At 46.6% G+C, this 13,388-nt stretch overlaps 1 protein-coding gene across 6 annotated transcripts in view; it reads left to right on the top strand.

Moving 5' to 3' along the window:
* The window catches only part of LOC147019931 (cilia- and flagella-associated protein 263-like), a 152,041-nt gene extending 150,443 nt beyond the window's left edge, over positions 1-1,598 (top strand). For 3 of the 6 annotated variants that reach the window (XM_085894801.1, XM_085894798.1, XM_085894800.1), the window contains one exon: positions 1,109-1,592. In XM_085894801.1, the coding sequence (XP_085750927.1) occupies positions 1,109-1,252 (144 nt within the window). In that variant the 3' untranslated portion in view covers positions 1,253-1,592. Of the gene's footprint in view, positions 1-1,108 lie in introns of all 6 variants that reach the window. The other 3 variants (XM_085894802.1, XM_085894795.1, XM_085894796.1) reach the window with 3 other exon arrangements.
* The last annotated feature ends 11,790 nt before the right edge of the window (positions 1,599-13,388 follow it).

Below are 13,388 nucleotides of genomic sequence, written 5' to 3'. Positions count from 1 at the left end.
TCGGCATGACGGTGATGTTGACACTTCGATTTCTAGTGCGGTTATAATATAATTAATAGGCTGCCACTCAACGATGTAAATCATAACCGCACTAGAAATCGAAGTGTCAACATCACAATCATCCCCAAAAAAAAAAAAAAAAAAAAAACATGGAGTCTGGAACACTGACAGGTTCCTCCTGTGAAACCCATTTTTATATACCAATTTCCCTAAACGCTGCCAATACGCCATTATACGGTAGCTGTAAGTTAGAAACACGTTCAGTAAGTTCTGTGGTCGTCCGGAAGACGTCAAATACATCTACATACGTCAATATGTGTTGGAGATACGTTACACATAGGTTCAAAGCACGTTACTCATAGGTTAAAAATTAAGTTTCGGGTATGCTAAACATTACCTCGACGTGTTTCGACTTATTAGTAACTTACAAGTAACGTGTTTCGACGTGTGTCAACGATCGCGTAACGTGCCTACAACTTATGCCAGCGCATGCGGAACATGTGCGTCATATGCTGGATACGTCGAAAAATTTTCAACATGTTGAAAATTTGTCGACGTACTCGGCGTACTACGACGTATGCCAGCGTGCTTGCCCTTAACGTATACAAAACTTACCCATAACGTATTCTACGTGTGCCAGCGTATTCGGCAAATTTTTCATACGTCGGCATACGCTGGCTAAAACGTCAAGGTGTGACAGCGACTTGACACTTCGATGTCTCGTGCGGTTATGATTTGAATCGTTGAGCCGCAGCCTTTTAATAGGCTACGCCACGTGATCGTCGGCGATACGCTGCCGTGCGCTATGCATAAGTTATACTATCGTTGGGCATAGGTTGTGAACGCCGACAACACGCTCAGCATTCGTTGGTATAAGCTATCTATATTATGTTATTGAAGCGTTCTGTGTACGTTACTAATACGTTATGCATACGTCCAACTCGTTATGAATACGTCCAAAACTGGAAAAAAAACATCAATAGTTCAGCGTACACCAGCGTTTTGCATACATTTTGATACCTTGCCATACGCTGGCTAAAACGTCAAGGTGTGACAGAGCCTTTATATGATACAGAAACTGATCCCCTTTATTTGACTTCTGGTTCAGGTTCGTGAGCGACGGTGGTGGATCTTCTTCAGGGTCTCTGCTGACTTTCTCAAAGATAAGCTTTCCAGTCGTTTTTGTCATGTTTTTACTGTCATTTTGTTATCTCTGTATTTACTGTGTGTTGCTCATTTGGTCGTGTGTTAAAAATTGTCCTAATTGTGAAGTTTTCGCCGTCTTTTCGTATCGGGTTTCCTTGAGGCCTCCCCTTCTTCCCGTTTGTGTGTGCGACCATGTTTATTGCATTTTCTCCTTATTACCATCAGTTTTTGTTTTCTCCACTTTTCCCTCCACCCTCTTTCTGTCCCTCTCAACTATACCCTCTGTTTCATGTTTTAAAATATAAAAATATACATAAAAAAAACCTTCTACCACGTAACCACGTGACTTCCTGTACCGACTCTTCTTCCTCCTTCTGCCGATCTACTATCTACTACTTTTGCCAACCCATATTCACCATACACCTCCACGATTTTTCTTCAACCATTCCTTTACCTAATCTCATCTAATCTTTAAAAAAAAAAAATAATATATATATATATATATATATATATATATATATATATTGTTGTGGGCCGGGGGTTGGGTGAGAAGACCACCAGGGGGGAAGCTATCTCAGGTTCCCACCAGACTCCCCGGAATTGCAGGCCATTGCACATGGATAATTCCGTGACACGGTGGGTCGCTAACTGACCGTGAACGCCAATAACTCAACCACGTGACCTGGGGTCCTCCGTCTGTGGGTTAACCGGTTACCTAGAAAAATAACCACGTGATCTAATTACCGGGGGACACGCCCTCGATATGCCTTGTCCGAACTGGATCACATTACCGTATCAGATGCAGCCGAGCGACACTGCCAAGGACGTACCAGCTAAAAGGAACCGATCGTTGGGAATAAAGTTCCGGCTAAGTTAGGATAGGACCATGCTGGATCAATGAAAGAAAAGATGAAAACGAGCTCGGAACATTTCCACAAAGGATTTATTACAGGCAGGCGAGGAAAAATATGTGGCACAGATAATACTTTTTATTGTTGTGTGTGAGAAGGGATAGCAAGAAAAGTGTGGTGCGACAATAAACAAGCAACTTACAAAACCAGACACAGAGCAAAGTTATCCAAATATGATTCTTCTACAATCTTAACTTAAGCGAGGACAGGCACCAGGACACACACACACACACACACACACACACACACACACACACACACACACACACACACACACACACACACACACACACACACACACACACACCCCAATGAAGAGGAGTTAATGAAGAGAAAAAGAGGTGAGGAGATGAGGCCAATGGTCTCTCAATACTTTGCATGATTGCCCGACCGCGCCACCAGTACGTTTTGTGGGGATGCTCCACTGGGCGATACCTCCTTGACAGCTGGCGCGTCGATCCAGAGAATGGGCATGGTATGGCAGGCATGAAGGAGGACTTTTGGTGGAGTCAGAAGGCAGTGAGTGGAGAGAGGCGATGAGGTGGTGAAGAAGGCAGAATCAGCAGGCGAATTGGTAGGTTTTCAATCCCAGGCCAGGACAAGCAGACAGGAGCAGTACGCAGGAACGACAACAGGAACTGGCACTCAAACTGGAACTGGATCTGGAGCTAGAGCTAGAGCTGGAGCTGGAGCTGGACCCTGAACTGAAATCCACCAGCAGACGGGAACGCAGCACAGGAAAGACGACCACTAGCCCAGGACGAGCAAACAGAAGCAGTGAGCAGGTACGATACTAGCGGCTCCGCGACCCGTCCTTTTATAGACACCATGGTGCGGGGTGGGGGCGAGTACCCGAAGCGGTGTCGTCACCCGAATTGGGCATTTTGATTGGCCCCGGCCACTGTGCAGCCCGGCCGAGATGGCCGGAAGCGGCTCTACTCCACTTCCGGCAAAATGGCTCCAAGCTGCGGAATCATCTCGCTCCGAATCCCATGATATGAATCATCTTGCACCGAACTCCGTGATATGAATCGCCTTGCACTGAACTCCGTGCTGTGCCCCGGCGACCCGCGGTTGGCGCTGATCAATGTGCCTGCTCTGTGGTGCGCCATGCGGCCTGAGCGATCCGGCTGCACAGCATGCCTCTGCCTGGTAGCAGCTGCATCGAGGCAGATGTGCGGGAGGATATCTGCCGTCTGCGGAAGACATTTGTGGCCTTCGTGATGAGCGAAGACTAACGGACGACGTTATTGTAACCCAATGCGCAGACCCGACCAAAGATGTGTGTTATTCGTGCCCGTTCAGTACGATGATAAAGTATCACGGGCTGCGTGCGAGTCCGCCATTGTACACGTTCTCAGTGCGCGGGTCCATCCGACATCGAGCATTCCCCGTACAGTACATGCGAGTCCGCCATTGTACACGTGGTCAGCGCGCGGATCCGCCCGTCATCGAGCATCACGTTCACGGTTATCAGAGGCGGTAGGGCGCACGTTGCCAACCCTGATCCATGCCATGAATTGAAGGAAAGAGCATAGATATAAGTGGATTGAAGAAGAATGTGCCACGTGCGTACTGTATGTAGTTTGCATTTGGTGTGTTGGTTATGCCTCTGATCGCCTGAACAGTGGGTGGGAGGCCTTCACTGGGGGGCACGCACTCCGTGCAGCACTGGCGTTTATTGTTGTTTTCTACTGCTGCCCTTGGTCTTCTGTGAGGACACATTCTTACACGCGGCAGTGGTTTTTACAGATGGGTGTCCAAGCGGAGTGCCTGCCGGCCTCGTGGGGACCCCTTGCTTGGATTTACCAGAGGAAAAGATAAAAAAAGAAAAGGAATGAGGTTCAGAGATTTAATCAAACCTAGCTATGAGATTTACACAACGCACTGTACGTTTGACCCACGAGACAAGAAGGAAGGGACTATCTGAACGTACATTAATGAAATAACTGACTGGGGACCACTGTATGTTGACTGCCATTGGTGTTGGAGGGATGCGGTTCCGAGAACCGCAACAATGTATTATTTCGTATTTTAACCTCTCCCATTACACCTCCCGTAACCACGTGTTTCTCTACCCCCCCCCCTTCTTCTTCCTGTAACCTTCATCGAACTACCAACTTCCTTCTGTGTTTGCCGATCCAAATTCACCAACACCTACATGATTTTGCTTCAACGTTTCCTTTACCTAATCTTATGTAATCTTTATCAAAAAAATAAAAATAAAAAATCAGTCTCTTAAAATGTTACAACTTCCGCTTTCATACGTGTGGTTCTCGGTTTGGCATCATAATTCACTATTCATCTTCAAAAGGCTGTTTTCATTTCGACCTTTCCTCCATTCTGTCTAAAACGTCCCACTGTTTCTCCATTCTCTTAATTCTTCTTTGTTGCATCCCTCACGTGATGTCTTCAATCGCATGTCTGACTTTAAAAAAACTTTAAATCCCACTTTGCAATGGATGTTCGTGTTCTATCAATCATCCTTTTTGTCCAACTTCAGTGCCAATTCACTCCACCTCCTTACATCTACCTCCTCCTAATCCCTCACCTGTTATTCTCTCTCCTTACCCCTCCCATCTTGCACTCATCCTAGCTCTGCTCTAGGCACCTCTTCACTGTCTTCTGCTTCAGTATCAGCTCCTACTATGTTGTCCAAAAGTGTTTTGTGTTCTAACATCTGTAGGTTCCATTCCAACCTAACAGATGTCTCACTCCTTGGCCATGCCCGCTCTCATCATCTCCCCTCCCTCTGAAAGCAACCTTCACACTCTTCCTCCCTCCAAGCTTCCCTCTTACCTTTCTCAAAAACTCCACCCTCACCCTTCTCCCTCAACTCTCCCCTTTCACCCTTCTCCCTCCAATCTCACCCCCCCCCACTCCCCGTTCCCAAAGTTGTCCCCCCTCACATCCACAAAGCTTCCTCCTAAACCCCACCCTCTCTTCCATCTCATCACTGCATCTCCTCCAATATGCCCCCTCTCTTATTACTCCCCACTGTACCTCAACCCATCACCACCGAGCCTTTTCTCCTCCTCAACCGGCCCTCTCCACTCGTTCTTCTGCAATCCCCAACACTCTTTCAACAACTCTCCTTGCCTACCCTCCTCCTCCCTCATCATCCCCTCCCTCTTCCTTAACCCTCAACGGCATACCTGGGGTCAATTTGACCCAACATGCAGGTTTTTTGTGTGTAAAAAAATAATATTAGCCGATATCAGCCCATGGTCTCTGTTTATCCTCACCCCATATATGTATGTTATTGCTGTAAAATTTAGTGAATATAGGGTAATACATATGTGAGATATTTGCAGGAGAAAATAGTGGGGTCTATATGACCCACGCTGGGAGAACTCCCAAAAAACATTTACATTCATAACTATGAACACTTTATCCCGTTTTCTTTTCTGGAATTGTTATTATTTCTCAAAGAACAATAAAGGTGTTTCCCAATTGTTTTCATACTGTTATAATCTGTATCATTCTGTGACAAAAAGGGGATTGGAATGGTTCCAGGAATTGCTCATTCCTGGAAATGGGATATTCCAGAAATCGAAACTGCAGTTCATAACGCTAGTGTATTTGCATTTTCCTTCAAACCATGGCCAACCAACGGAGAGCACGGTATTCTGTTGCTGATTAATGTATCTTTGACAAATATTAGAAGATGAAAGTGACAGTGAGTCTTTATCTGATCCAAGCGATGATGATTCCTACATCCCAGATCAGGCTGCAGTCCGTGATACATCAGATGAAGATCAGGTTTCTGACGTTGATGAACAGCCAGATGAAATATCTGCTGATTCTGGACATTCTTACAATCAGTCTGATAATGAGAATGCTCAGTAAGGCCAGGCCATAGCAGAAAGGCCACGTGGTCGAGGTCGTAAATACCTCAAGCAGTTGGCATACGGCCTCACCAATGACTGGATTGACTTGACACTCATAATGTTCATGTTCTCCAGCCGGCTGTAGGGACCGCATTACATCAACTTGGAAAGGTTGCTGCAGCAATCCAGAGACCACGCCAGGCTAGAAGTCCTGCCAGGAAACGATGCCAATTATGCAGAAGGCCACAGGACAATAAGACCTCAACTGTCTGATCAAATTGCAACAAATATGTTTGTGGTACTCATTCAACCACTGTTACTACTTGTACAAATTGCAAAGCGTAACTAGAACAATGAACCTCATAAATCGAGACACTACAATGAAAAATGACTCATATTTCTTTCATTATTATGGAAACTGCCATATTTTAATTTTGTATGTTATGCTGTTGCTGCTTTCTGTGTAAAAAGTTAATTAGTAAAATGTGTAGCCATTCGCACATTAATTTCTGATTGTTTTTGTTCCGGATATCACTAGATATTGAATACATTTCATATGTATCATCAACTTCTCAATGTTTTACACTGTTTTGTACAAACGAGGTATGATATATTTGACAAATGTTGCAACATTTGGCTTGTGTATCGACCAAATCAATGACCATTTTGAATGGGGTCAAATTGACCCCAGGTGTGCCAATGTGTGAGTGTTGGTATGCGTGCCGTTGAGGGTTAACAGTGTGGATCTCAAACATCTGGGACCTTCACCAGAAACCTGACAGATCTCTCCATTCAGGTTGCCACTGACAAACGAGACATAATCTGCTTAACAGAAACTATCCTCCTTCAAGACGTCTCTGACTACCTCATATCTCTCCCTGGTTACTCCCTTTTCCGGTATGATAGACCTGAACCTCGTCCTGGTGGCGGAGTTGCTCTCTTCATCAAAGACTCTATTGCTCACTCATCATGCACTATCCTCTCTCCCCCACACCCCCAGGAATACCTCTGGCTATGGCTTCCCTCCTCGCCCACCTCATGTTTGTATGTGTGTTGTACCGTCCACCAAACAGTGATGACTCCATTTACATCTCGCTCTCTGAAAACACTTCTACCAACTTCTATTCTCTCATCCAAAGTCTTTCTTCCTCAAATGTGGTGACTTCAATTGTCATCATGCCAGTTGGCTGGGTGTAGGTACCTCCTCACCTGCCATGGCACTTCAGCAAAAGACTTCTGCGACTCATTGGGACTGATACAATCTACCAACTTCCCGACCTGGATTTGAACCAATGGTACTCCATCTCTTCTCAATATGATTTTGACCAATTTCCCTGAAAATATTTTTGCTGTTCTTCCGCTACTTTGACAAGCAAGGTCAGATGAACCGATTGGAGCAGACATCTCTCTGGCTGTTATTGGAGAACCACATCAGCGCTGTCAAGTCTGGCATTTCACTCGGGTCGACTGGCAAGGTCTTCAAGCAGCCAGCAAACTTATAGACTGCTCTCCCACCTCTACTTCCTCTGACATCAACTCGTCCTGGGAATTCTTTCAAAGAAATTTGCTCTCTCTCAATGATGCCTCGATTTATCCCATCTCGTCTTCAGTCCTACCCTGCCTCCCGCCAATGGTACACTGAAACTTGTGGCGAAGCAGTTGTCCCAAACCAACTTGCCTTCACCTCATGGAAGGCTAATCCAACTGAAAGCATTTTCATTTCCTTCCACAAAGCTCAGAACAAGTGTCTGTCTACCTTCAGGAGAGCCCATAAACAACAGCTTTCTAATCTCAAGTCTGAACTCTCAAACCTGTCTCCCTCCTCCAAATCCTGGTGGCACCTAGTTAAATTTGTTTCTGGTGTATGTTCCCCTCCATCCCCTCCCTTATCTCAAATGGCTGCACAGCTGACACTGCACGTGAAAAGGCTGAATGCCTAAACTCCATGTTTGCTTCAAAATCTTGTGTCTCAAACCCATCAATTTCTGCACCTACCTTACCCAGTCGCGCCCAACTGTCGCACCCGGGCTCTGTGTCCTTTTCTCCTGAAAAAGTGGAGAGTTTGCTGTCAAACCTCGACTCAGATTCTGCATACGGTCCAGACGGCATCAGCCCACCTGTCCTAAAAACCTGCTCTGCTGCTCTTACTCACCCTCTCTGTTCCATTTACCCTCTCATTTGCTCAAAGTCGTCTGCCATCTGCTTGGAAATCAGCAAACATGACTACTCTGCACAAAAAGGTGCAAAAACAGATCACCAATCAGCTGCAACAGATCACCTGCAACGACACACCAATCAGCCTTCTCCCAATCATCAGCAAAGTTATGGAATCCAACATTGCTTCACACATTTTATCCTTCCTCTTCTACAATGGCTTGATTCCTGATCATCAATTTGAATTCAGACCAGGCCAATCTACCCTGGATATGCTGCTTCTGCTCTTCCAACAATGGATGGAGATCATCAATGCCAGACATGAAATCAGAGCCATATCCCTAGACATATCGCGTGCCTTTGATACGGTTTGTCACTCTGCCCTGCTCACCGTTATCTCTTCCTTTAGTATCCAAGGACATCTCCACTCATGGCTCACAGTCTTCCTCTCCTGTTGCAGCCAACGTGTTGTCCTCAATGGAGTTCTCTCATCCCCTTTTCCTGTCCAGGCTGGAGTTCCTCAAGGCAGTCTTCTGGGCCCTGTTCTTTTTCTGATTTTCATCAATGATCTCTCTGACTCTCGGGAAAATCCTCTATCTCTTTGCTGATGACGCCGCCCTCTGCCGTACCATCTGTCATCCCTCAGATCAGCAAGCATCAGTCTCTTCACTCTCTGCAGATCTGGATAAAATCACAAGCTGGTCCAACATGTGGAACATGTTTTTCAACCCTGACAAATCTGACACTCTTACCCTGTCTCTACGAAAGGACCGTCTGGACACCCCCCCAATGTACTTCCTCAACAATCCTCTTGAAGAAGTCCTTTCATTCAAGCTTCTGGGTATCACGATGATCTTTCCTGGGAAAGCCACATTTCCAAGCTGGCCTTCAAAGGCAGTCAGCGACTGGGCATACTCTGTAGTGCAAAGTCCTTCCTTGACACACCTGAGCTCCTGACCACATACAAAGCTTTCGTGTGCAGCCTGATGGGGTACTGCTTTCTCCTCTAGGATGGTGTTCCCACCTCTCACCTTTCTCGGCTTCACGCTGTGGAACCCAAGGCATTTAGAATCATTGGTATCTCCCGCGATGTGGCTGAGTCGTTGGGTCTCTCACTCTCTCACCACAGACAGGTCGGTGATCTCTCTGTCGTCCACCATCTCCTCTTTGGCCTTCTCCCCCCATGCTGTCTGACATATGTCCCCTCCCCCATATTTCCGCAGGGCGCTCAATATCCGCGAATAGCCCCCTTCCGGTAAAACTACCAATATCAAGAATCAATGCTCACCTTCACTCTTTAATTTCCCATTTTTCCCGCCTTTGGAGCAAACTCCCACACTCTCTTCAATCCCACCCTGCTCCCCAGGTCTTCAAAATATCTGTTCCCCACCATCTGTTATCTTCCCCCATCCAAAACCATGATCTTTTCTACCCCCACTAATGCACCCCAAACCCACCTCCTTCAAATTCTCTGCTTTCCTTCCTGAAAGTCCTTGTAGTGTTCATCTTGTTTTCCCTGTGTACCCTGCCCCATTCCTCTCCCTCCCACAGATCTCCTCATGTCTCTGTTCCACACTGGTTTTTCCCTTCCCCCTCCTCCCCCCCTCGTCTCCTGTTCCCCTTGTTGTATGTTCTGTGTGTTAGCTCTCATACGAGCCTCAACAGTGTGTACAAAAAAAACTCATAAAGTTTTGTGCACACCATCAATATACTTTAATGAGAGCTCAGTTTGTCGTATGCAGGACATCAAGGTGGTGCACGAGTTCTTGCCATGTTTGGCTCAGCATGTTTGCATCCACCAGTGCACATGCAGCTGTGATCTGAGAATGAAGATCCTGCAGGTTTGCCACCTTGGTGTTGCAGACAACAACTTTGACAAACTCCCATAGAAAAAAAATCAAAGGGCGGGTTATGTCTGGTGATCGTGGGGGCTAGGTGGTTGGTCCGTCTTGGCCAATCCAGTGACCTGGAAATTTTTCATTCAGGATGGCTCGATCGAATAAGGCCCGATGAGGGGGAGCGCCGTCCGGTGGAAAAATGATGTCTGGTTGCAGCTCTTCATTCTGTGGGAAGGCAAATCCTTCCAACATGCTCATATAAATTGTTGAGGTGACTGTATCCTCCTCAAAGAAAAATTGACCCACCAAGCAGTCATGGAGAAGGCCACACCAAACATTGATCTTTGGACTTTCGCATAAGTGTTCAATGACCACGTGGGGGTTTTCAGAGGGCCAGATCGTCAAATTGTGCCGGTTGACCTTCCCCGATACATGAAAGCCTGTGAACATGACCTTTTTCATGGAATCTCCGTCATCTTCTCTGCGACGGAGCATAATCTGGACCTTATAAGCATGAAGCTTCAGTGTTTTACACAAAATCCTTTGTACAGCGGTGGTTGGTAGTCCCAGTTCTCTGGATGTGCCTCAAGTTGATTTTATGGGACTTTGTTGAAATGATTCACACACTTGATCGTTTAACGTGTGCTGCACTGGTGCTTGGTCGACCGGTACTTCTCTGTTTCTGTCAACTTCCAGTCAACTTTTAAACCTTTTGTTTCATTCACTCTCTGATAGTCCATGATGGCGGATTCCTTCCATACCTCGTCAGGAAATTACGCTGAACTTGAGTGTCGGATCTCATTGCTGAGCCATTTGACACACTGAGCTTTCTCCTGTGGAGTCGCCATTTTCTTTTACATTAAACCACCAGACCTGAAAATAAATTAAACTTTATGAGTTTCTGTATCATATAAAACAAAGGTTATCGTCGTATCATTCGTGGTACTCAATATATTAACAACCAAAGTTGTCCAAATCTTTTTGGAACACCCTGTACACGTGTGTGTGTGTGTGTGTGTGTGTGTGTGTGTGTGTGTGTGTGTGTGTGTGTGTGTGTGTGTGTGTGTGTGTGTGTGTGTGTGTGTGTGTGTGTGTGTGTGTGTGTGTGTGTGTGTGTGTATATTTGTTACGAATTTGGAAGCCTTTTGCACACAGACAGTCAGCAGTCCCATAGTTCAGTTATTTCGTTAAGTATATGTGGATAGTTAGAATCCCGCCCCTATGTCTAATGGGTTAATTTCATGTGTGCACTGTGGGTTTCTTTTATAGTCAGATTTTTTACATCTTTAAATCTGCCAATGCCAACAAAATCCTCACTTCACTCCTCCTCCCATGCTGCGGGCGAACAAGCGCTTTACCCGCCCAACCTTCACTTCACACCATGGCGCCATAACGCACGTGTTTCTGACTATGGACCTGGGCGGAGCCCCCTCCCCTCGGAGCTCTGACTCCGCCCCATCAAAAAAGAATGTCTCCCCTGTCGACACTGGGGAAGGCAAAAGAGCCTCTATCGGGGGAGGAGCACCGAGAGGCCGACAAGCACCTCCTCCAATCACGGCCGGCCACCATGACACCCGAAACCCCTCGTCCAATGATCTCACTCCCATCATCTCATCATCGGAGGCGTCGTCATCCCGATCCGTCATCGGAGTCGAGTGACCAGAGAAACGGATCCCTCCACCCTGCACGGGGGAGGGGGGGTCAAAAGAATCGCGAGGCGCTTAAAGGGAGTGGGGGTCCTTTTTTGGTCGTGCCTTGGTCATTTTGGTTCCCGTCTTCGTTCTCTGGTCGTCGTTCATTGGTGGCTGGTCGTCCATAGGATCCTGGTTGCTCGCTGGATTCTGGAGGTGTGGGTTCGAGTCCCACCGTGGTGGTTCGTGTGCGCTCGTTGGATTGTGGTTCATGTGGAGCGCTCGAGCTGGGGGCCCCGATCCCTTTAACGGACTCCGAGCTCACAAGTGCGGGTCGGCCAGACCGCATGAGGTGGCCAGGTACCCGACCAAACTCTAACCCCCAGCTTGCCTATCCTCCGCGGCTGGAGGGTCTGAATAAAGGCCAGTTGGCTCCATTTCTTTTTGGGTGTGTGTGTCTGTCTGTGGCCAGTCTTATAAGTAGAATTGCATAAGTGCCTTGATTATTGTACATTGCAATTTAGTCGGATTAACCCTGCTCTGTGTCTCCCTTCCTGATTATTGTGAATAAACCCCGTGTTAAATGTACCAAGCTCGTTTTCTGTGCTTTCTCTCATTGGCCGAGCATGGTTCGGGTTTGAGTTATAGTGAGGCCGATTGTGCCATAGATTGTTATTTGGACCGGCGCGGCTTTGGTAATTCCCGCTTGGTTACGCCGGATCCGAGTCGGTTAATGCGACTCGGTTCGGCCAAAGCCGGCCGAGGGTGTGACTTCCCCGGTAGCTAGACCGCGCGGCTAATTAGGTAATTGGAATCAGACAAAAAGACCCCCACCGCGTGGTTGAAATATTGGCGTCCGCGGTCCATTAAGTGACCCGTTGACTTCGGAGTTATCCGGAGTGACGACCTTCAATCCCAGGTGTTCGGTGGGAGACGGCCCAACTGCTCCATCCAGCGGTCGTTCTCCACCCCTGTACCCGGCACCACAACTATGTATATGTATATATGTATAGGTATATATATATATGTATATATATATATGTATAGGTATATATATATGTATATATATATATATGTATATATCTTCTTCTTCTTTCGGCTGCTCCCTTTAGGGGTCGCCACAGCGGATCATCCGTATGATCCGCATAGTGATTTGGCACATGTTTTACGCCGGATGCCCTTCCTGATGCAACCCTGGTCGCCTCTTACGACACAGGGATATGGTACACCTATTTTAACCGGGGTATACACCGGCCCAGTACACTGGTACTCATTTTGCCGACCTCGGAAGGATGACAGGCTGAGTCAACCCCCTGGTGTATTAATTCAGTGGCCCAACGGGGCTTGAACTCAGGACCTTTTGGATCCCAAGCCACTGCCCTAACCACTGTGCCAACACCAGGCTATATATATATATATATATGTACCGTTCTGCAGTACAGCGTTTAAATGTCCTTTCGGACAAAAAGGTCGGACTTTCGACGACAGCAATATGGTGATGCAATTGTATAGGAATCAATTGACAGTCAATTTCGGTCCTGGTGACATTAAATTCCCAATGAGATTACAACTTAAAGTCCAATTAAATTGATTGTTTAAGTCATTTGCTTTTCATGGTTTTAAGAGCGAATTTGCGTCATGAAATTGCTTCCTCACACACCGTTGCATTCCAAATGGTTCAAATCGTTCACCATTTAATGGTGATGTTGCTGTAGAATGAGGTCCTTGACAATGACAATTGGTCAGATGATGTCGGCCATGACGGTAAAGGTCGCGCTGCTGTTGCCACGCACGTCTGATTGCAACGACAACAGTGAAGTGTGTTTTTTTCTGCTTTTATTATTATTATAATAATAATTCAGTGCCGATATATTCCTT

The sequence above is a fragment of the Eptatretus burgeri genome, chromosome 9 (genome assembly GCF_056783735.1).
Source record: "Eptatretus burgeri isolate ZD-2024b chromosome 9, Ebu_testis_v1, whole genome shotgun sequence".
Taxonomy (NCBI): domain Eukaryota; kingdom Metazoa; phylum Chordata; class Myxini; order Myxiniformes; family Myxinidae; genus Eptatretus; species Eptatretus burgeri.
Note: the sequence above shows the minus strand (reverse complement) of the source record. Positions and strands in the feature narration are given on the sequence as shown.